Raw genomic sequence first — 24,369 nt, forward strand, 5'->3', positions numbered from 1 at the left:
CTGGTAGTTCTACATTTTGACTTGCATTAGCCTTTTCTCGATTTATGTTTGCAAATACATAATTACTTTCTTAGAAGCAAACTGAAATTACTGGCCCAGTAAAAACAGTCTTCTAACAAAATGCCACAATCTTTTAAATGTTAACATGGGAAAAATGAGAATTTATATAAAAGATTGGAAATGTACATCAAGTGCTATGCAAATTTAAAATACTAATCTTTTTAAAATGTAAAACAATCTTTTTAAATGCTAACAGCAACATGATAAAAATAGAGATGTTTTGAACTCCACAATATGCTCAGCCAACTAATTTAGTAAGTACTGAGTACATGTGACTAGCATTATTCTCTGGGCTTAACGGTAACCAAAATAAAGCTTTTATTCTCATGGAGTTTATATTCACAAAGTAGAAGACAAATTAATAGCCATAAGTGATTTTCTTAACTGGTTTGTTTTTATCTTCAGACTGTAAGAGCTTCAGTGTCAAGGTAGGATCTGTAAACTTTATAAAGCATCACATATATTTAATAGAGCTTAAGTTAAGCTCTGTTACCTGCTTTTTTGTTTTATCATATATATCTTCTTCTTTATAATTCTTTCCCAGTGTAAAAGTCCCAGAAAAACCATGGCCTTTGATCTGTTTCACAAGACCTTCGAAAATTAAACATTTCAGCATCCGTTTCAGAAGACTCCTATTCCGCTGAACATCATATCTATATATGGAACTGACATATTTATAGATGGAAAGGATGGAAACTCCTTTTTTCCCATTCATTTCTTTCACAGCTGTCAGAATCATCACACGAGTAGCTAAATGCAAAAAGATATGCTAGTTCAGTCAGAATAATTACAAAGAAAACAAAATAAAACTTGGTTAATCCAAATCCGCTCTGAGGACTATTAAAAAAAAATCAAAGATTTACTGCAGTATAGTGCCATTTTGAACATACAGTAAGAATTTTTCCCAACACATTAAGAAACAAATTACTGGGGGTGGCGCCTGTGGCTCAAAGGGGTAGAGGGCCAATCCCATATGCCGGAGATGGCGAGTTCAAATCCAGCCCCGGCCAAAAAAAAAAAAAGAAACAAATTACTGTACAGAAATAATTTAAGGAAGACTCATGTTAATTTGTTAATCTTACAAAGCATTAATTATTAATTTTAAAAAGCAGAAAACTCTTAAATTTATCTAAGCATATCCTACCAAGACTAAGGGAAACATTCATTTGGTAACAGACAAAGCCTGATTTAAACTGTAAGCTAACGAAATTTAAATATAAACACACTAAGAATTATCTGGATGAAATAAAAAAAATAAAACTTTTGTTAAGCTAGTATGACCTGTAATTGAATCCATTTATGCAAACCATAAACAATGGTAAAAACAATTATTTAACAATTACAAGATACCTCTAAGGGTTGCAAGAACAATGACAAAGTTCACTATAAATAGGTGTTTTCTAGGTTATACTTACGAGGGCACTGAATTTTTTCTTTTGGTTCAATTTCGATATTCTGGCTTTCTGTGTCTTTTACTTTTCCTCCAAAATGTGACGGAATGAAATAATTCACCACTTTTCCCTGACATAAACAATATTCAATAGTCACGTGGTGTTTTTCTTTCAGTATTCTGAATTGCTTATTAAAATTAACCCTCCTTCAATTAAGGAAATACAGAACAATTGTAAAAAAATTATGAGAAAAAAAGCCAAATAGATACAAATACAGATATATGTATCTTATTTTTTATTTTTAACAGTTGTCCTTTACTTTTTAAAATTGAATATTTTAAGTGTGAACTTTGAAATTTAACTTTTGGGACAAGGACTTAAGAGCATATTTCATTTAGCATCCTATTCATTAAGTTACCTATCCTTTAACAAAGTTCTACTTATTTTATTCTAAGACATATATTTGAGATTTGTACAATTTTTAAAAATAACCCTTAAAACATTTAGTGGTAACGTGGAGACTTGTAATAATGACAAACCACTTGAGGAGCCAACAGCACTTCCGTAAAGGAGTTTCGCTATCAACTCGAAGGAAGCTTAGTAAGTGACTGCATATCCCCTTCTTAGTTGGGCAACATCACTTAAGAAAACCTTGCTGGGTCACAAACATCCCATTCTCTGTGCCCACTTGAAGTTAACTAACCATTAATACAAGTCATTAGCTGCAGAGTGAACAGAAAGTGGTGACTTAAGTGCCAAGCAAATGTTCAACATATGACACTTTTTGAGAACATACGTCCATGGCTTTTCCAAGCACTACAGTATTCCTTCTACCTCAGGAAGAGCGAGAGCATCTTGTTTGACATCTTGTCGAGTATGTGTTAGAATCAGAGCCAAAACTTCCACTGTCTTTCCAAGACCCATCTCATCTGCTAAGATTCCGCCAAGCAACTGTGGCCCAGAATTTGGGAATTCACGAATGATGCTAAAAGAAAAACCCAAAAACCACAACACAGGAACATAAATAAAAATTATACTATTCCTAATTACCTCTCCTAAAGAGAACTGGGTAAGTTAACTGAAACTGTATTTTTAGTTGAAACAAATCAAATCTCTAGATCATGAATATAAGAAATATATAACCAAAAAACTGCCTTAACTGAAAGCTAAGTCTGTAGGAGTAAGAGTAGTATTACTAAACACTCATCATTTTTCTCTTCTAGAGTTAAAAGGAAACATGTCTGTCTTCTTTCCATGACCTTTGTGAATTAAAAAAATATGAAAGGCAATCACTACTGTTTCATTAATTATGTTTAATGATTCCTAATTAAACAAGATAAAATTTTAGCCCATATTAAACAAGATAACATTTTTTATTTATTTATTTTTATTTTGGGGGATTCATTGAGGGTACAATAAGCCAGGTTACACTGATTGCATTTGTTAAAGTCCCTCTTGCAATCATGTGTTGCCCCCAGAAGGTGTGGCACACGCCAAGGCCCCAACCACCTCCTTCCTTCCCTCTCTCTGCTTTTCCTTCCCCCACAAGATAACATTTTTTACTTACAATAGTTATATCGTAATAACTAACTACCTTATGTTTATTATTCTGCATTTAGTTACTGAAAACTGGCTAGTGCAATTAATTCTATGTCTATCCTATTGATAAAAGTTGTCTAATAAGATTTTCATTTAGTATTCCTTCGTAAGGTACTACCACTGCTAAAGTCATATGCTAACAATCTTATAGAGTTTTCATTATATTTATTTTTTAATTCTAGCATATAAACAAATTGTGCCTTACCAGCCTGTATATGGATTATAGTAGAGTTTCAAACCCTCGGGTGTAATAATCTCTCGCCACAAGAAGTGCAGGGTACTTTCTGAAGAAAAATATAATCATAACAACAAGTTTTTGTTTGTTTTCCTTTCTGTCAGATAATCACATTAAAATAAGTTAACAGTCAGGATACTGTAGGACATTGATATTCACATTCTTGAAAAGTCTCATTCAGGAAAAACCACATAATTAACACATAGGCAAAAGGCTAATGGTTTCGCTAATTCTTTTCTTCTGATACTAATCTTTAGCTTCTTTTCATTTGGGCACAAATCCTCATCAGCAAACAGTAAAAAAGAAAGCAAAGTGTAGCAAATTAGAGTATAAACAGGGGGAAAAAACATACATATAACCATCTTCTACCTGATAAAGGGAAGCAGCTCAGCTTTTATAATCCTTCAATAAATCGTGTAAAATCCTTAAATAATACAACAGATATATGATAGCAGGCTAGTACATTTACCCAGATCCAACCTGACCTCTTCCATGGGTGTGAGTGTGGAAGGAAAAGCTTACTTAACTGAGAAAAACTTATCTAAAACTTTTATTATTATTATTTATTTATTTTTTATTAAATCACAGCTGTGTACATTAATGCAATCATGAGGTACAATGTGCTGGTTTTACATACAATTTGAAATGTTTTCATCGAACTGGTTAACATAGCCTTCACCATATTTTCTTACTTATTTGTTACTATGTTAAGACATTTGCACTAGTAAATTTAACATGTACCCTTGTAAAATGCACCATAGGTGTGGTCCCATCCTTCCTTTACCCATCCTACCCCTTCTCCTCCCTCCCTCTCCTCTTTCCCCGTCTTCCTGGGCTATAGTTGGGTTATAGCTTTCATATGAAAGCTATAAATTGGTTTCATAGTAGGGCTGAGCACATTGGATACTTTTTCTTCCATTCTTGAGATACTATGCTAAGAAGAATATGTTCCAGCTCCATCCATGTAAACATGAAAGAGGTAAAGTCTCCATCTTTGTTTAAGGCTGCATAATATTCCATGCTGTACATATACCACAATTTATCGATCCATTCATGGGTTGATGGGCACTTGGGCTTCTTCCATGACTTAGCAATTAAGAATTGGGCTGCAACAGACATTCTGATGCAAATACCTTTGTTATAATGTGATTTTTGGTCTTCTGGATATATACCTAGTAAAGGAATTGAAGGATCGAATGGCAGGTCTATTTTTAGATCCCTAAGTGATCTCTAAACATCTTTCCAAAAGGAACATATTAGTTTGCATTCCCACCAGCAGTGCAAAAGTGTTCCCTTTTCTTCACATCCATGCCAACATCTCTGGTTTTGGGATTTTGTGATGTGGGCTAATCTTACTGGGGTTAAATGATATCTCACAGTGGTTTTGATTTACAGTTCTCTGATTATTAAGGATGATGAGCATTTTTTCATGTGTCTGTAGGCCACGCGCCTGTCTTCCTCTGAGAAGTTTCTCTTCAAATCTCTTGCCCACCCTGAGATGGGATCACTTGTTCTTTTCTTGCTAATATGTTTGAGTTCTCTGTGGACTCTGGTTATTAAATCATTTGTCAGAGACATAACCTGAAAATATCTTCTCCCATTCTGAGGGCTGTCTGCTTGCTTTACTTACTGTGTTCTTGGCTGTGCAGAAGCTTTTTAGTTTGATCAGATCCCCGTAATGTATTTTTGGTGTTCAATTGCCCGGAGGGGGGGGGTTTCCCTTATAAAATATTTGACCTGGCCGATTTCTTCAACTGTTTTCCCTGCACTTTCTTCTAGTATTTTTATAGTTCCATGTCTTAAGTTTAAATCTTTAATCCATTGAGAGTCTATCTTAGTTAATGGTGAAAGGTGTGGGTCCAGTCTCAGTCTTCTACAGGTCACTAGCCAGTTTATCCAGCACTATTTGTTAAATAGGGAATCTTTTCCCCAGTGAATGTTTTTAATTGGCTTGTCAAAGATCAAATAACAGTAAGTAGCTAGGTTCATCTCTTGGTTGGTTCTTTATTCTGTTCCATACATCTACCTGTCTGTTTTTGTGCCAGTACCATGCAGTTTTGATCACGATTGATTTATAGTATAATCTCAGGTCTAGTAGCATGATTCTTCTGGTTTTGTTTTTATTTCTAAGTAATGTCTTGGCTACTTGAGTTTTTTTCTGATTCCATATAAAACGAAATATTATTTTTTTGAGATCTTTAAAATATGACAGTAGAGCTTTACTAGGGATTGCATTAAAATTGTATATTGCTTTGGGTGATACAGACATTTTAACAATGTTGATTCTTCCTAGCCATGAGCATGCTGTGTTTCACCATTTGTTAACTAACGTCTTCAGCTATTTCTTAAGAGTTTCATAGTTCTCTCTGTAGAGATCTTTCACGTCCTTTGTTAGATAAACTCCCAAATATTTCATCATCTTTGGCACTACTGTGAAATATTTGGAATAGAGTCCTTGACTGTTTTTTCAGCTTGACTATTATTGATGTATATATGAAAGCTACAGATTTATGAGTGTTGAAACTTCTAAGAGTTTTGTAGTAGAATCCCTGGTGTTTTCCAGATATATAATCATATCATCTGCGAAGAGTGAAAGTTTGATATCCTCTGATCAAACTATATGGATGCCCTTGATCGCTTTTTCTTCCCTAATTGTGATGGCTAAGACTTCCATTACGATGTTGAAATGCAGTGGAGACAATGGGCAACCTTGCCTGGTTCCTGATCTGAGTGGAAATGATTTCAGTTTAACTCCATTCAATATGATATTGGCTGTGGGTTTGCTGTAGATGGCCTCTATCAATTTAAGAAATGCCCCTTCTATCCCAATTGTCTTAAGTGTTCTGATCACGAAAGGATGCTGGATATTATCAAAAGCTTTTCCTGCATTAATTGAGAGAATCATATGGTCTTTGTTTGTTTATGTACTGAATTCTATTGATAGATTTACATATACTGAACCAGCCTTAAGACCCTGGGATAAAACCCACTTGGTCATGGTGTATAATTTGTTTGATGTGTTGCTGAATTCTGTTTGCTAGGATCTTGTTGAGTATTTTTGCATCAATATTCATTAGTGATATTGGTCTATAATTTTCTTTTCTTATTGGGTCTTTTCCTGGTTTGGGGATCAAGGTTATGTTTGCTTCACAGAATGTGTTGGGTAGTATTCCTTCTTCTTCTATATTTTGGAAAAGGTTAAGTAATATAGTACTAGTTCCTCTTTTAACTTTTGGTAGAATTCTGATGTGAAGCCACCTGGTCCCAGGTTTTTCTTTTTAGGAAGGTTCTGTATAGTTGATGCTATTTCAGAACATGATATAGGCATGTTCAACATTTCCACTTGATTCTGGCTAAGTGTAGGAAGGTGGCATGTTTCCAAGAATTGGTCTATTTCCTTCAAATTTTTGTATTTCTGAGAATAGAGTTTCTTGCAATATTCATTTCTGAGGAGTCTGCTGTTATTTCATCTTTGCCATTTCTGACTGATGAAATTAGAGATTTTACTCTTTATCTAAAACTCTTAATACTCAAGTACTGAGTTTGTTACAACCAGAATCTTCTACTATCCTTCCCCTTCATATTTTATAACTTGTTTAAATCAACTGCCAAAGTCTCTACCAAGCAGTGAAATTACAAGTAATTTTTTACTGTTTTCTTTAGGGAATAAATTAGGAATACAGATACCCAGAATTTATAAAGTAAAAAAAAAAAAGAGATTAAAAAGTTTCAATTTATGGAACCCATAAGGGACAGAAGAACTGCTAATGAAATATAGGGATTTCCTCCCAGTCTACAGACAAAAAAAGAATGCATTACTGATGCCCATCACAATAATACATATAAAGTGTACATATAAATGATTCCAATTTGTCAAAACTCATCAAACTGTGCTATTATAATCAGTGCATTTTAATGTATTTAAAAATATAACTAAAGAAAAAATACTTCTTTTAAAAAAAATAATTGGTCTGTAGAAAACTTTGCAGAGGTAACAATTTCTTCAACAAATAAGGGGAAAAATAGAGCAAGAGATAATATCTAGGATTAAAAGAAACTTGAGTGTGATCAATTCCATTTGATTTCAGATTTAATGTGTGCATGAGAGAGAAAGTGAAAGAGATAGGGTGGAGGATAGAGGGGGGAGAGAGAGAGAGAGAGAAAGAAAGGAAGGGGAAGGGAGATTTGTTGGCATTAAGTACCAAAAGGTTTTAAAATCCACTATTTATATATATTCATATCCATTTAAAATAATCCTCTTCATTAAAGAAACTGAAATATTAACATATAAAATAAGATATACGGAGTTTTCATTTAAAATATGTCACAGTATTGGGAAAGAAGAGTGGGAAGAAGTATTAGCTATGAATTGATATTTACTGCCCAAAAAAACTGAAGTTTGTTGGATAAGAAAATGGAAACCGGAATACATAAAAAGAGCTATTCAATTAACTAAAATTAATATATACAGGAGGAATGAGAGTAGTCAACACCTTCCTTTCTAGAATATATAAAAATCTCATCATCACCCTCATTCCATCCCTTCAAAGACAGATTAAAGAAGTAGCATAAATGACACCCATAAATTTTAATTTTGGGTGTCATTTAATTTTAATTTTCATTAAAACACTCAATAATGTTTTATTATTCATTGTAAAGAAAATAAATAATGCAATATCTAGGAAAAAAACCCACGTGTCCTAATTTTGTAAATTTCCTTTCTGTCACTAACATTCATCACCAAATTGTAAAGTTTCCTTTTTGGCAGTTTTCTTTTGGCAGACAATTAGCCAAATTCCCATCTAATCAAGTTCTAAAAGCACTTCTTAGTTGGAAAGGCATGCAAACAAATTTATAGTTTTTTAAAAATTCCAATCAAAGCAGCATATATTTTGGCAGAAAAAACAGTTCAAACTTTTATGAATGAGACAATTCACAGATGTATTTTTCTAGATTTTAATTTCTTCAAAAATAATTTTGTTCACAGTAATATTCATGCTATCCTATCTTTGCAATATCCTTTGTGTAGTGGTCAATTTCCCCTTACTCTAAGTATCTCTCACACAATCTGTCTCATTAATTTGTCTGTAAATATCTTATACTTGCCATCACTAGGAGCGCTTCTGAAACACTCTTGTTGCAGCATCCAACTGACAGCCTCTCTTTGGTAGGGTCTCAACACTGGGGTCAATGCAGGATGCTGGACATCCACTTGGATGGACTGTGTTTCTTGCTGATGTGCTTGCTTCACAAAGTGATAGAGCTCATCAATGTCCTGTCCCTCTGGTTCACTCTCTGAATCTTCGTCATCCTCTTCCAAGACATCTGTTCATCAAACAACAAATGTACTCTAAACCCAATTTACCTTTTGTATGTTACAAGCAATTCTTCTAAGAACATACAATGCACTTGCCCAACTCTGTGGCCTTGCTCAGGGTTGTTTTGTGAATGGAAGGTTCTTTCCCAATTATTCACAGACCAAAATCTACCCATTCATTCTTTAAGATAGTTCAACTGTTACTTTTACCAAAGCATTTTCTTTTGTTTTTCCTTGCTAGCATTAATGTTCCCTTGAACATTAAAAGTATGCCATACTTTCATACTTTGGCTATAGCAGCACTTTGCCATTTACCTGGTACTGCCATCAGTGATATGGATTTATCCCTTCCCCAAAGAGACAAAGGCAACATTTTCTGTTTCTATAGCCCCTGTGAGAAGCTGGCACATGCTTTGTCCACTGTGGATATTTAATAAACATTTGAGGAACTAATTGTGAATATCGTTTGTAGTTTAAAAGAGTAATACTTTATTTTCATGCCTTAACATTAAAAAGTCTACATGCAGACATAATTTTTCTATGCCCAATAAGATAAAGGTTCCCATTTAACTTCTTATGCTAAAAAAGAATAGGTGTTTAGTAGCAGCACCAGCCAACTAGACAAGTGATTAAGCTATTAATGCAACTTTATAAAAATATCAGATTCATTTGGTGGGCACAATTGCTCTGCAGAAGACAATGTGTGCTTACTGTAATCTGAAAAGATATAATAAAACCTTGAACAAATTTAAAAATTCTTTTTAGTTCATGATTTTTCATTAAAAACAACTTGAATTTCAAGGTGAGTAAGTATACCATTTATTTTCAAGCTGCTTTCAAATAGCTCTATGCACTTTTACAGGACATATCAAAAGCTCTAGAACTAAAAAACTACTTCGAAAAATATACAACTTACTTTTTGTTAATAAAAATATGCCATGTGAAATTTTCGCAATTAATTATGGTTATATACTTGATTATTTCACATCATTACTATGGTTATATAATCAAAGATTAATAACTGAATTGAAGTTTTCCTTAAAAGTTATGCTTGAAAAAGTACAAGATTTTTAAAAGGCAGGATAATAAATTTCTTACTGTAACTTTAAAAACTGTAGATGTACTTAAAAGCACTCCTTCTAATACTAAAAAATTTCTAGTTCCTCCTCCTAAATCTCTAATTTGCAACATGAATGTGCTATCGAAAACAACTCTACTAGTTCTTTATGGGAACCAGTTCTTTATGGGAACTGGGCTCCTGAGATTATTTGTCAGACTGCAAAGGAGTGCTGTAATAAATGCCAGCCAAGATCTCTCACCACAACAAAAATAAAAGCACAGGAATAATGCAAAAATTCCAATCAGCTCAAAATTCCAACCCTTGAGACTCTGCCTCTTAACTTGAACACTGACTCTACAACATTTAACGCTTCTTGTAAGTTAAGCATAATTTTAAGCAAATAAAATTTAAAAAACATATTAGTGGGGATATTTCAGATCAGTATAATTTTGCCACATACAGTGATTTTATGAAGGTCCTTTAATTCTTATTATGGTTTTAGTTTTTCTAGTTGTTATATTTTGAAGTTAGAAAAAAACCCCACAACTCCTAAGTAATAGCAATTTTTAAATTTACTTTAAATATTACCTAGAACAATAAAATTGTATAACTTTTCCATCACTCTCTTCATGAGCTGATTGAACTTTTTCATTCTTGAACTTGCATCACTCAAAAAGTCTAGTTTTGCCAGGCCAGCTTCCAAAAGATAAATTCCAACCTACAAAGAATTCACCAACATAAAAATAGTTTTAATTGAAATACACCATTCTTCACGAAGATGGAAGAAAAAAATGTAGCGTCACTGTTTCTAAAGGTATTTACAGTATTTGCCCCACAATCATTAAACATATACCTACTAAATCTCCCCCACATATTTTCATTTCCAATAATAAATTCATTCTATGAACATTAAATGCCTACAATGTGTAATGCATAGTTCAAGTTGCTGGATAGAAATATTTTCCCAATTGAAATCAAACCCTGGAGGAACATGATAAGAACACCTACTTTTACCTACAAACTCAATGATTCTCCAACCTGATGAGTTATCTGACTAACCAGTAAAGTTTGCTAGAAATGCAGACTCCCCTGGAAGATTCTGACACAAATACTAGGATTCTTATACACAGGTAGGTTGGGCATCCTTATTACTGAATCAACCACTAAAATGTATAGGAAAAAACATCTTGATCAATGTAAAGTGTATTGACTTTACAGAAGTTATGTAGTACAAAGTTTTGTAGTTGAAATACATGAATCTAAATATTGGCATTAATATTTAGGAGCTAAATAAATTTAGAAAAAAATAACTGATTAATTTTGATCCAAATGTTCTCATTTTCAAAATAGAGAAGCTTAGCATAAATAATATAATTGAAAAATTTCTAATGATTGACATTCAATAAATGTTAATTCCCTTCACATCACTGATCTTTGCTTGATGTTTCTAATCCCTGAGATCACCACATTCTTCCACTAACAAACAAGAATCTACCAGGATTACACAGGAACAAGTAACGAAGATTATATTTCATTATTATTTGTGCTCTGCCTTTTGTTCACCTGGAGATAGCTTGCTGCAGTGGCAATAAATATTTAAATATTCATAAAAATTAGAATCAGGTTAAACTTGGTTTGCAATACACAAGCCAGGAATTCATACATATTTGAGATCACCAAGACACAATTTTAGTACTCACTATAGGTAAAAGAGAAATGCTTGGTTAGATACTTTCATTATTAGGGGAAAAATTAATTGGAATCTAATGCTTCTAACTTTTCTCCTTTTCTCTGTCAATTCAGAAACTATAGATAGGATTACTGATGCAAGAACTGTATGAGACAGTTTTCAGTTAAACTAGTTGAAATTAACATTTCAGATTTTCTTTTCAAGTTTTAACACAAAGGAATATTATCCTGCTTCATAGTTCACAAAGTAAACTTACATCATCTTACCTGATTTTTTAAACACAATTCTATGAGGCAGAAAAGAATGAGTATTATTTACATTTCATACAGAAAGAAGGCTTTTTTTTTTTTTTTTGCTTTTTTGTTGCCCTGGGTGGAATACCATGGCATCATCATAGCTCAAGGTAACCTCCTACTCTTGGGCTCAAGCAAGCCCTTAGCTCACCTCCTCTTCTTGCCTCAGCCTCCCGGAGTAGCTAGGGCTACAGGCATGTACCTCTACGCCAGGCTAGTTTTTCCATTTTTAGTAGAGATGGGTTTTCTCTTTGCTCAGGCTGGTCTTGTACTCCTGAGCTCAAGCAATCACCCACCTCAGTCTCCCAGATTGCTAGGATTATAGGCATGCGTCACTATGCCTGGACAAAAGAAGGTACTTCAAAGATTCATATTAAGTTACTTGGCTAGCAAATGGCACAGTCTGAAATCAATTAAAAATGTATTCATTTATGGCTTGGTGCCTGTGGCTTAAGCAGCTAAGGTGCCAGCCACATACACCTGAGCTGACAGGTTCAAATCCAGCCCAGGCCCGCCAAACAATAATGATGGCTGCAACCAAAAAAAAAAAAAAAAAAAAAATGGCCAGGTACTGTGGCAGGCACCTATAGTCCCAGTTACCTGGGAGGTGGATGCAAGAGAATTGCTTGAGCTCAGGAATTGGAGGTTGCTGTGAGCTGTGATGCCACAGCACTCTACCCAGGGTGACAGCTTGAGGCTCTGTCCCTCCCCACCACAAAAAATGTATTCATTTATTTACTGAAAATCTATTAGGCACCAGGTGTTCTACTAGGCTATGAAGACAAAAAAGGCTTCATAGTGTAATAAAGGGGAAAGATCTAAAACTAAGTATATACAAGTAGCCAAGGCAAAAATAAACATATGCATCAGGTACACTGGGGGGAAAGCGTATGACATCATCCATGAGGTTGAAGAAAACATTTCCTTGGATAAACTAAACTCTAAACTGAATACTGAAGAATGAGCAGGAATTACCAGGAAAGGGGAAGGGAAATAAACAACTTTGGCAGATAGAACAAAAGTGCAAAAGCAAGGATGCAAAACAGACAGCAAGGGATGCAGGAAATCAGTTTTCAGTTTCTGAGACAAAATAAAAAGCAGGGTAATAAAGGAAGACTCAAGGGCCTGTCAAAGGAGAGACTTTTATACCAGATTAGAAAGATTACACTTAATTCTGTATGCAGTAAAGAATGGAATTTCATTTCCATTCATTAGAAGAATTAGATTCCAAAATTTTTCCCTATAGAATGAAACTACATAACCAAGCATTCCAGAGACAAAATAGATGAAGAATTTGAAAACTCAAGACAGGCAACAGAGAAATGGTTTTATGACTGCTATAATAAGAAAGATGATGAGGACCAAAACAAGTCACTGAGAGATGGACAGGAGGAATCAGGAAGATCTCCCTGAAAAAGTATAGCCTGGAAATGATTCGCTATAACATACATTTTTTTTTTATCGTTTTCAAAGCCCAAAATAGAGTGTACTTTGAAACTTGAGAGGCTTTTTGCTGACTTTATAGCCCTTCCTCCTAAGTTATTAAAAGTGGACTATCAACATAGAAGCAGTTTAAAAGACAATTGAGAAATTGAGTACCTTGATAATGTGATTTCCTTCTGGTCTTTGGTAAAGTTTTATCCTTCTCTTCTTTTGTAGCCATCCCAAATCTTCTAACATTTCACCACTGAAGGATGATTCCACTAAAAGACTCTTATCACAAACATGGATTGGTTTGTTCAGTCCTTTTTGTTTTTTCTCTACTTCTTCACATTTTGAATGAACGTAGATCAGGAAGTGATTGCTTGACTCTGAACTCATCAAGGTAAAACTCCTTTCAGAAAACCTTTCAATTAAACTCTGTTCAGGAAGAAGCTGAAGAGTTAATTCTCCCAGAAGGGCTTTCCAAGAATTATCGAAGTGATAGGGAGTAATCAAAACATTCAACTTTACAGACAAAGGGGAAAAAATACCAACAGACTCTTCTTTTTCGATTGATTTTAAGATGCTCACTGCCTCTGAAAACCTCTTATCTCTGTGAGCCACTTCTTCCTCTGGACTATCCTCAAGGATGATGCAATGAGCAGAAGTGGCATCTGAACCCGGGCAGGGGAACTCCTCATCACTTAAGGTGAGAAGTTCATTCCTTCTATTTTCATGCATATTCCAATGAAGCTGCTGCTGCTTTTCTTCATCTATCCTCACTGGAGGAGCACGTTTCCGTCGGCTGCTCATTTTCAAGTTTTCTTGGTTGGTAAATGTCAACTCTAGAAGACAAACGCAACAGTAGGCATACCCAGAGATGATTTTAGTGCTTAAGAGTTCCCAGATTAGAAAGCCAGCATAAACTCTATAGTCCATACATAAATACATAAAATCTTCAGGGAGATATATAAAAAGGAATGAATAATTTTTTACTAAGTTAAAATACGACTAAGGAACACATTAACCATAATCTCATATAGCAAATCAATTCTAATGGTTTTACTCTTTAATGGATAAATTCAGTAAAGACAACTTGTAATAAAAATCAATGTATTTCATAAGCAACACAATAAGGTTAATCTCTCAAATAGCCTAGAAATGCCTATTTGATGTATTTTAGTAGTAAATTCATGTCATCACTACAAAAATTTCAATTGTTTTATAATCCCAAAGGGTTAACAAAAATTCACTTGACCCTTACACAGATTAAAAACGCCTAAAATACACAGCTTCTCTTCCCAGAAGTGTATGTATCAGGTGTACGAACTGGAAGACTCAGAATGTCCAGATGTTAATTCCTTGATACTGATATACAGAATCAAAATAATCGCATTTAAAATAGCAACAGGCTTCGTTCATAGAAATTAACAAGCTGATTCTAAAATCTGTATTGAAATGCCCCAGATATAGGGAGTGAAAATAAATTTTAGAAAGGAACAAAATTTCAAGATTTATGTCAAAAGTAATCAAAACAATGTGGTAATGGTGTAAAGAGAGACACAATCAAGGTAACAAAATAAAGAGTCCTGTAATACACCTACATACATATGGTCAAATGACTTTTGAAAGTTCAAAAGCAGGCAATGGAGAAAGTATATCCCTTGAAGAAATGGACATCCATATACAGAAAAGAAGACAAGCCTTTTAGATTTACCTTATAACATATATAAGAATTAACTTATAATAAACTAAAATATAAAAGCTGAAACTATAAAACTTCTAGAAAAAACAGGAGAAAAATCTAAATGAAAATGGATTAGACAAAAAGATTAAAGTAATTTTAGATAGTGCACAAAAAGCAGAGACTAAGAAAATGATAATTAAGCTTCATCAAAATTAAATATTTTGGCTCTTCAAAAGATACGTTGTAGAAAAAAGATGGAAGCCAAGGATGGGAGACAATATTAACAAACTAAATATCTGATGAAGGATTTGCTTGCAGAATATGTAAAGGACTCTTACAAATCAAAAGTAAGGCGAACAATCTTATGCAAAAATAGGCAAAAATTTTGAATAGACATTTCATCAAAGAAAAAATAAGGATGTGAAAATATCTTCACCACCATCCGTCATTAGGGTAATGTAAATTCAACTCACAAATCACAATAAGATACCACTACATAAACACTAGAATAATTCGAATTTAGAAGACTGTGGATATCGAGCAACCCGAACTGAATTCTCAACCACTCCAATACAGCACTGTCCCTTTGAAAAAGTTTGTCTAATAAAATTAAATACTCACTATGCTGCATAGTAATTTACTCTTAGGTATTTACCCAAGAAACAAAAATAAAGATCCCTCCCAAAAGATAAACTTGAATGTTAATAGCAAGTTTATTAATAAAAGCCAAAAGCTGGGGGAGTGGGGGGGACCCAACTGTCCATCAACTGGTGAATGGGTAAACAATTTGTGGCAAATTCATACAATGGAATACTATTTTGTAATCAACAAACTAATATATATAGTAACACAAATTTCTAAAGCATTATGCTAAGTAAAGTAAGCTAGACATGAAAAACTACATACTACAGGATTCCATTTACATGAAATTCTAGAAAAGTCAAAGGAGCAGAAGAAAAAGCTTTGGGCTAACAGAAATGTTCTAGGCACGATTGTACACTATATATTTGTTAAAATTCATCAAATTATACATTTAAAATTGTTAAATTTTATTACATATAAATTACACTTTAATAAAGCTGATTTACATTTTCATTAAAAGAAATCAGCAACTAAATGGTGTGCTTCTTCATGTTTTACATAAAGAATAAGAAAGAAGAAACGTTGTGAATATAAAATAACCCAGAGAGAAGAGGGAGTGAAGCAATTGGTTAAGAATCCTGAGATATACGGATATCAACCCTAGTGACCAACACATGTTCAATAAGGATGCCGCTCAGCTTCCCAGGTGCTAAGGAAAAACACTTATAATTTGGGATTCTGTATTTTATTAAATAGGTCACAAGGGATCTGTTGGAAATGCCGTATGTTCAGATACACAAATACTTATCACTACGTTACAGTGCCTACAGTATTCAGTACAATGACATGCTGTATAGGTTTGTGGCCTACCAGCAACAGGCTGTGCAGCCTAAGGGTGTAGTAGTCTATGCCATCTGGTTTTGTCTAAGTACAGGCTAAGATATTCACACAACAATGAAACTGTGTAACAAATTTCTCAGAACGTATCATCATTAGGGGATGCATGACCATAAATAAATGAACTATTATTATAAACTCAGCTCCTCAGTCTCAGCAGTCCCACTTCAAGCTCTCAATAGCCATATGACTAGTGGGTACCATATCAGTGCAAATGTAAACCATAATTGCAAAAGGTCTATCAATCAAAGAGTGCTGGTCAATCATGAGAATTCCATTCCCTTAGCTAGTGCTAGGTTTATAAATGTACAGTTGATGGATTAAAATCAATCCCTGGCTATGGATAACTACTTTTTAAACATTTTATACTCTCTCTTCTCTTGGAGTCAAAATATAGAAAACTCCAAATTTCCTAAGTGTTAATCTTCATCCAGTTCCCAGAGCACAGGCTGGAGTACTGGCACTGGGCCTCTCTGCTGGCACTTTATGATGTACCAGCATCATAAAGGATGTACATCACCAGGATGTACCAGCTTATTACATAACTACTGCCACAAACATGCTGTATAACATACTGACCCACTGAGTGTGGCTGATTCAGGTTAGGTTCCTGGAAGAGTAATTTGGCTCTGCTTAATGTAGTTCTTATCCTTCTCCTAGAACCAGCAATGTAACCCAGCGATGTTCCCACAGCAATGATTGATGTAAGAGTACTAATTCATAAACACAAGTATTTGAAAGTGCTTGCCAAAGCAACTTACATTCAGGGACCCAAAGTCAAGAGGTGGGGAAATATACAGCCCTTCTTTACTGGGTGGAACTGCTAAGTACACGTGGCAAAGAGCATGAATATAAGAGGCAAGGATGGGAAGGGGACTTGGCTGGTTATACAATATATCACAGCAACCAAAATATTAATAACATGGTAAAACAGAATCATTAACTCTTAGTCCAAAAGCAAGTGACTAGTCTCACATCTGCAAGTAATACGGCTTAAAGATGAAAATGTGTGAAACCTTAAGATTTTAATTCCAGCTTTGGCATTTACTCTTCATATGCCACTAGAATAATTACCTAACCTTTCCATGACAGTTATCTTATCTCTAAAGTGGGTATAATAGCATTAGTAATTTATTTAAGCACAATAGCATAGCACCAGAAATTCAACATATATTCATTAATCAGTAGTTGCTATCATTATCATGCTGAGAATACTCTAAACTACATTTGTCAATAACAAAACATTAATATGACAGAATGAGGTACTAAAGATCAGGGCTTCTCAAACCTGACTGCACATTAGAATCACCTGGTAAACTTTAAAAAATTCTAATGCCCAACCAACAAAATCAGAATGTCCAGGTGTATAACCCAGAATTTTAGTGAGCCTGTAAGTACCCGTTACAGGCTCACTAAAATTCTACTACTCACTACTATGCAGCCCAGTTTGAGAAACTATGTTACAGATAATCAGTAGCCTACCAACTTCCATTTCTTTCCTTTTCAAGTATAAAGAGTAGTTGGAAAATGGCTGCCCAACTAAGTATGGTCCCACGACCAGTGCTAATCAATGCAATGTGAGTAAAAGTAAAACATGTTACATTTCTTACAATAATCTTGTAACAGATATTTTACTGAAATTGAACATGTTCTTTCAACTATTCTTTTCTCTGATAAAGCCATCTGGTATCTTTAAAATTACATATACCACTATAATTTGCACATTCCTTCAGATCTTTGCTTTCAGGCTGATTCTTCTAACATTACAGCCTCAAAGTATTTATCAATGATAATGATAAGTTGGAGAAAAGTAATTATCAGAATTTCTAGCAAGGCTCTCCCTTTGTCCAGTTCTCAAGTGAGCAAACATTCCTGAACAACTGCAAAAAAACAGTAACAAAAAAATCTAATTTTGATTCCCTAATCTCTACCCAGGGATAACTTTTTGAAACAAAAAAGATATTTGGTCAAAGACATTTATAACCAAAATGCAACTTGGCAGCTAGTAATTCAAGTACTGGTAAAATTCTGTATTTACCTGGTTTTCCTCACACCTCATTAATACCTTCAAGGGTTCAACTTCCTCCTCCTCCTCCTTAAATAGCAATGTTTGGGTAAAATGATTAGATGAAGTTTTCTACTGGGACCACACTTTTTCTGTCCTGCATTTAAATGTAAAAAGCCTTTCACTTGAATGGCTCTTTCAAACTTTTCTGCCTGTCACTATTCCAATCTTTCCAGAAAGACTTCCATAACCAGGGAAGCTGAGTTAGGGCCTCACTCTCCTGATTCCAACCCCTACAGTGTTGACTTTGAACTACTTGAAAGCTGGGCAGGGGCAGTATCCTACTTGGAGCTTTACTCCCACTTGTCAGTGCCAGGCTGTAAATGATATACAAAACAAGGTGAAACAAAGATCTCTAACTCCCTGGATATCTTCCTCATTTTAAGGACCTAACAATAATTTACTCATATCTCTTTTTGGAGAAGTTTCTCCTATTCACATTCTAGAAGACTGAAGGTAATATCAAACTATTCTTTAGTACTTCTGGCTCAGAATGAGGGAGCAAAAACTGACTCAACTGAATTTTTAATAGAAAACAAAGATGGACTGGTAGGAAAATAAATGTAAACTGTTAAGTTACTAAAAAATATGAATGACGATATTTTCCCTCCATATTATTATCTCTTCGTTAAAAGATAATGCAAATCCTGAATTACTAGAAATCCAATAGAGACCTGAGTCAAGGCTATCAAGGGCAACAAGGAATATACATCTACCATAATGCTGTCCAAGATGTTGCATTATGCAAGTGAAATCCAATCATTACCGAATACTGGAAAGCTCTTAATGGCCTACCATTACCACAATCGTTTCCTTTTCTATAGTGATAATTCCAACAAAGTGAAGAGTATTTTCATCTACTGAAACATGTGAGTTATATAAACTTGGAAGGTCCCATATGCCGGAGGTGGCGGGTTCAAACCCAGCTCCGGCCAAAAACCACAAAAATAAAAAAAGGAAAATGCCCTTATAAGTAGCCTTTTCACCAACAGATTCTGTTTCTCTTTACTTTTTCTAGCCTAAACTCTTAATGAAAGATTTGTTTTGATCCTATAAATCCAGTTCTTTTAGGTCAGGCAAAATAGGAGGTGTAACAGCAACTTTCAATAGGAAACTTTATCCTCAAATGTAATGCCGCTCACTGCTGCTGATTATAAACCAAACGGTTCATTTCTATTATAGTTTCATCTATTCCCGCTATTGCCCACTGGAATAATTAGAAACAGCAGTAAAGACTTCAAAACTATTTCATTTTGTGTGTTCGCTTATAGCCTCTCTTTAAGTAAAAGTAGGAAAACATAAAACCTACGATTTCTACCTTATGCTAACGTTAAGAGTCTTGGAAAAAGACATCAGCTTAATGGCCATTATTTAACAATACTGTATTATACCGTGACTATCCATCATCAAGTAACACCACAGCTTCCTATCAGTCAAAACATACAACGGGCAAGGATGGTTCTGAATGCGAATGTAATTAATCTGACTCCAAAGGTAACTGAGAACTTTCAAGCAGCCTAACTCAGAAGCTCTGCCTTCTCTTTTTGCTAACCAACCCCACGCACAAAGAACTGGGTGGCTGCCCAGTTCTGGCCTCCAGAAGCACATCTGCGGCAAACGGTGGATACTCACTCTGTTATCTTCCATAAAACCAAAAGCGGTTCCCGGAGGCCGCACCTTCAGCCCCGGATCGTTCCTAATACTCCGGGCAAACAAGGTACCGCGAGGCTCTGGAGCGCGACGATGGACCCTCGGATGCTTCAAGGTGGACGCTTGAAAAACACCGCGCAGGCCTCAATCCCCGGGGGAAAGCACCGCGTCCTTTCCCACGGCCCCCACCTTCTCTCGGGAGAGCCGTGGCGGTCCAGAGGTCCGCACGTCTGGGACTGGAAGGCGTGGGGGACACTCGCGCTGTGGCTCCCTATCAGCCCTGGAGCTTCCCGGGCTCCGGGACGACCGGAGTCCTCCTTCCTCCCCAGCTCTGGAGGCCAGAGACGCCTTTCCTCACCGACCTCTGACCCCTGACCCTCCCTCACCCAAGCGCCTACCTAGGCTGATTATCAGGGCCTCTTGAATCTTCTGCACCAGGACTGGACCCTCTACTGCCCCGGTAGAGCCCGGGCACGCATTTGCCACCCACCGAACATCCGCCAGAGATGGCCACGCGCGCTTTACACTGGGTTGTGTTAGGGTTCCCAGGGTCCCAGAAACCACAGCGCTTAGAAGCCAGACGCGCGCTGGAGCGTGAGGTCAGGTGAACGCGCACGTCGGAGCGCCCCGCCCCCTCTCTCCGGCGCTGGCTCCGCGAGTCCCTTTTGCGCAAGTGCATAGAGTTAGAGGCTATCGTGGAAACAGTTGGAGTCTCGCGATAGCTCTGCCCATCTCACTAGAGAATGTAGGATTGGCTGGAACCCTGAGGGAGAGGCGGGGCTTCCCACGAAGGGAGGTTTTAATCGAAAGGCCGAAAAGATTTTTCCGATTTCTCCTATTTTACTGCTTCTAGAAAGCGGCTTATAATTAGGTACGAATGAAGCTTATCTCCTTCAAAAAAGTTTTAAAACTTTCAAGGGAATTGTGAGTAACTTTTTAAGATGTGAGGAAAACTGTTAATACAAGTATTGTGCTAGAAACTGGCCTCATATTTTGGTCCTTTTCTTCTTATCTCTTTACCACAGGGGTAAGCTTAGCTTGATAACTTTGAAAGAACTCTGGGTGGCTTCAGAGCGAGGAATCTGTAAAGTAACACCAGGGGAATATTGGGCGCTGATTATTAGTGAGACTAACAGCTGAGCATTTCTGCAGTGGAGGAGCGTCTCAGGCAGGTGTGATTGTCGAAGCACTAAGGAAAGTTCTTGCCTAAGAAGACATCTATTGTAGCTATCGAGACAGCACGGAGTAGTCCACTTACTTAGGCTAGCCCTTTATCACAAATTTTAAATAGTCTGAAAGAAGCCATTTACAAAAAGGAAGCCCTGTCACATTACAGGCATACTTTTTTTTATTGCCCTTTGCTCTCCCCACCACTTTGCAGATATTATGTTTTATAAGTTACAGGTTTGTGGCAAGCCTGTGTCCAGTAAGCGTGTCTGCACCATTTTTACAATAACGTGCTCACTTTGTGTCTCTGGGTCACATTTTAGAAATTTTTATAGTATATCCAACTTTTTCCTTATTGTTTTGGGAGTGCCATAAAGTGTACCCACACAAAAATGGTGAAATTAATCCATAAATGTGTGAGTTCTGACCTTTCCACTACCTGATGTTTCCTTGTTTTCTCTCTCCTAAGGACTCCCTTTTCCCTGAGAGACAACAGTATTGAAATTAGGCCAATTAATAACCCCACAGTAGCCTCTAAAATGTTCAAGTGAAAGGAACAGTCACATGTCTCACTTTAAATCAAAAGCTAGAAATCTTTAGTGAGGAAGGTATTTCAAAAGCCAAGAAAAGGTGAAAGCTAGGTCTCTTGTGCCAAATAATTAGCCAAGTTGTAAATGCAAACGAAAAGTTCTTGAAGGGTTTTTGAAGTGCTGATCCACTGAACACATAAATGGTAAGGGGCAATCTTTCTAAGCTAATACCTAATCCAGAGCAAGGCCCTAACTTTTTTCAATCTGTGAAGGCTGAGAGAGCTGCAGAAACTGAAGAAGAAAAATTTTAAGCTAGCAGAGGTTGGTTCATGAAATTGAATGAAAGAAGCCATCTCTGTAACATAAAAGTGCCAAGTGAAGCAACAAGCAATCCAGAAGATCTACTTAAGATACTTAATGAAGGTGGCTAAACTAAACATTTTCAATATAGATGAAACAGTCTTATATTGGAAGAACATGCCATCTAGGACTTTCCTCAATGGGAAGGAAAAGTCAATTACTGGCTTCAAAACTTCAAAGGATGGGTTGACTTTCTTGTTAGGGCTAATTAAGCTGAAGACTTGAAGTCAGTGCTCGTTCACCATTCTGAAAATCCTAGGATCCTTAAAGAATTACTCTAAATCATTCTTCCTGTGCTCTATAAATGTAACAATGAAGCTTAAATATTTTAAGCCCATTGTTAATGTATTAGAAAAAAAGATTCAAAATGATACTGCTCATTGGTAGTGCTTCTGGTTACCCAAGCACTCTGATGAAAAATTACAAGGAGATTAATAATTGTTTTCATGCCTACTAACAACATTCATTCTGCAGCTCATGGATCAAGGAGTAATTTCAACTTTAAAGTCTTATTTTTAAGAAATACATCAGCCTAAGTAAGGCTGTAGTTGCCATAGATAACTGATTTCTCTGATGAATCTGGGCAAAGTAAAGTGAAAACCTTCTATGAAGGACATAGGTGTGTCTTACCAGTGCACCACTTCATATTCATATAGTTCAATTCTTCTTTTTGAAATTAAATATGAGGGCAGTCAGACCGTATGTTTCCTTGAATTAGTCTCACTAATCAAAGCTATAGATTCATTTCCTTACGGAGACGGCAGGTTTATTTTACCTCTACCGCTAACTCAGATAATCTATTTTACAAAGGAATGTTACATGATTTTCTCAAGGAAGAGGCCTGGTTGAGAGGCAATAGATGAGTTAATATAAATTTAACTTCTTCTGGGAACAGATGGAGGATAACTGATGATTTATCAGTGAAGAATTTCATTTTTATTTTCCATTTGATGAGCAAAACAATAATACAAGATTTTTTAAACTTCCATTTCACAGAAGAGGAATCAAAGATTCAGAGAAACTTGGTAATTTGTCACAGTTTAGTTCTAATAGAACAAGAGCACCTAGAACTCCTCGTGACTTCTTTGTTGTTTCTTTTTACTAAATCATTGTCTATCAAATAAATTATCTAGTCATCACACAAAGGTAGCATGGCAAAGCTGAAGCAAGACGTGTAATTATTTGAGGACACAGAGCTGTGTATATCAACAATGTAGATCATTCAGGATCAGCACTCTTTTCTCCTCAATAGAAAGATCATTAACAAAATTACTCTAAAATTTTATTCTGTATTCTCCTTATTTTTGCCTGCTCTCTTGTAAGGAAGTAGGTGGCCAGCCAGTATGATTGAAGATTTCCAAAGATGACTCCCTGTTTCCAATTCTTAGTATCAACATGTTTTGGTACTGTTTTCTCTTCTCCTAAACAATGGAAAATGTTAGGTCAAAGTCAACACTCTGGAATGAATTATTACAGTGTCCAAAGCCACTGTGATATATGTGCAGAATTAACAGAGAATGGGAAGAAGAGACAGTTTTGGAAAATGTGTGCTAGCAGGAGTGAGGAGTGATAGAGCTATGCTGAAGGGGGTGGTATTAGATCAAACAAACAAAATGGTATCAGGAATCACACAGGCTTTGCTAGAACATGAGCAGGATATATTTGGGGAAGGAGGTATGGGAACTGAACACAAATCTTCATATTTAGTACTTTACAGATTTCCTAAGGCTGGTCCTGGATTAATTGTTCACTTTCTATTTTTTTCTTTCTTGGTGATTTGCAGGTTAGATTTATTTCAACTTCCAAAGTTTGATCTCCCCTCCTGCAAGCTCAGCCTACAAACTGAAAAAATTGTATTGGTCATGCACAGCATTCACTATTTCTTCTTTTTTTTTTTTTTTGTAGAGACAGAGTCTCACTTTATGGCCCTTGATAGAGTGCCGTGGCATCACACAGCTCACAGCAACCTCCAGCTCCTGGGCTTAAGCAATTCTCTTGCCTCAGCCTCCCGAGTAGTTGGGACTACAGGCGCCCACCACAACACCTGGCTATTTTTTTTTTGTTGCAGTTTGGCCGGGGCTGAGTTTGAACCCGCCACCCTCGGCATATGGGGCCGGCGCCCTACTCACTGAGCTACAGGCGCCGCCCGGAGCATTCACTATTTCTAAGTATTTATTTCAGGTGTTAATAAAGTTTAAGGGAAAAAGATTGAGGGTAAATTTACTGGTAAGGAAAGTTGTTAGTTTCACTGGTTATCAATGAAGATAACACAATCAGTACCATAGGCTAACCTCCCACCCCCTGTTTCCAACTGTTACTCTTTCCCCTAAGGTATATTTTTCTGATTAATTTTGTCAATATGGC

General features: G+C 35.9%; 1 protein-coding gene across 2 annotated transcripts in view; it reads right to left on the reverse strand.

Annotated features, from left to right (window-relative positions):
- The window catches only part of SHPRH (SNF2 histone linker PHD RING helicase), an 84,233-nt gene extending 63,737 nt beyond the window's left edge, over positions 1 to 20,496 (reverse strand). The window contains exons 1-8 of one of the 2 annotated variants that reach the window (XM_053591846.1): positions 20,347 to 20,496; positions 13,245 to 13,912; positions 10,251 to 10,380; positions 8,392 to 8,610; positions 3,256 to 3,334; positions 2,286 to 2,436; positions 1,476 to 1,581; positions 554 to 810 (exon numbers count right to left, since the gene is read on the reverse strand). In XM_053591846.1, the coding sequence (XP_053447821.1) occupies positions 554 to 810; positions 1,476 to 1,581; positions 2,286 to 2,436; positions 3,256 to 3,334; positions 8,392 to 8,610; positions 10,251 to 10,380; positions 13,245 to 13,880 (1,578 nt within the window). In that variant the 5' untranslated portion in view covers positions 13,881 to 13,912; positions 20,347 to 20,496. Of the gene's footprint in view, positions 1 to 553; positions 811 to 1,475; positions 1,582 to 2,285; positions 2,437 to 3,255; positions 3,335 to 8,391; positions 8,611 to 10,250; positions 10,381 to 13,244; positions 13,913 to 19,930; positions 20,089 to 20,346 lie in introns of those variants that run through there. The other variant, XM_053591847.1, reaches the window with a different exon arrangement.
- Between the last annotated feature and the right edge of the window lie 3,873 nt (positions 20,497 to 24,369).

This window comes from Nycticebus coucang, chromosome 5, assembly GCF_027406575.1.
Source record: "Nycticebus coucang isolate mNycCou1 chromosome 5, mNycCou1.pri, whole genome shotgun sequence".
Classification (NCBI taxonomy): Eukaryota; Metazoa; Chordata; class Mammalia; order Primates; family Lorisidae; genus Nycticebus; species Nycticebus coucang.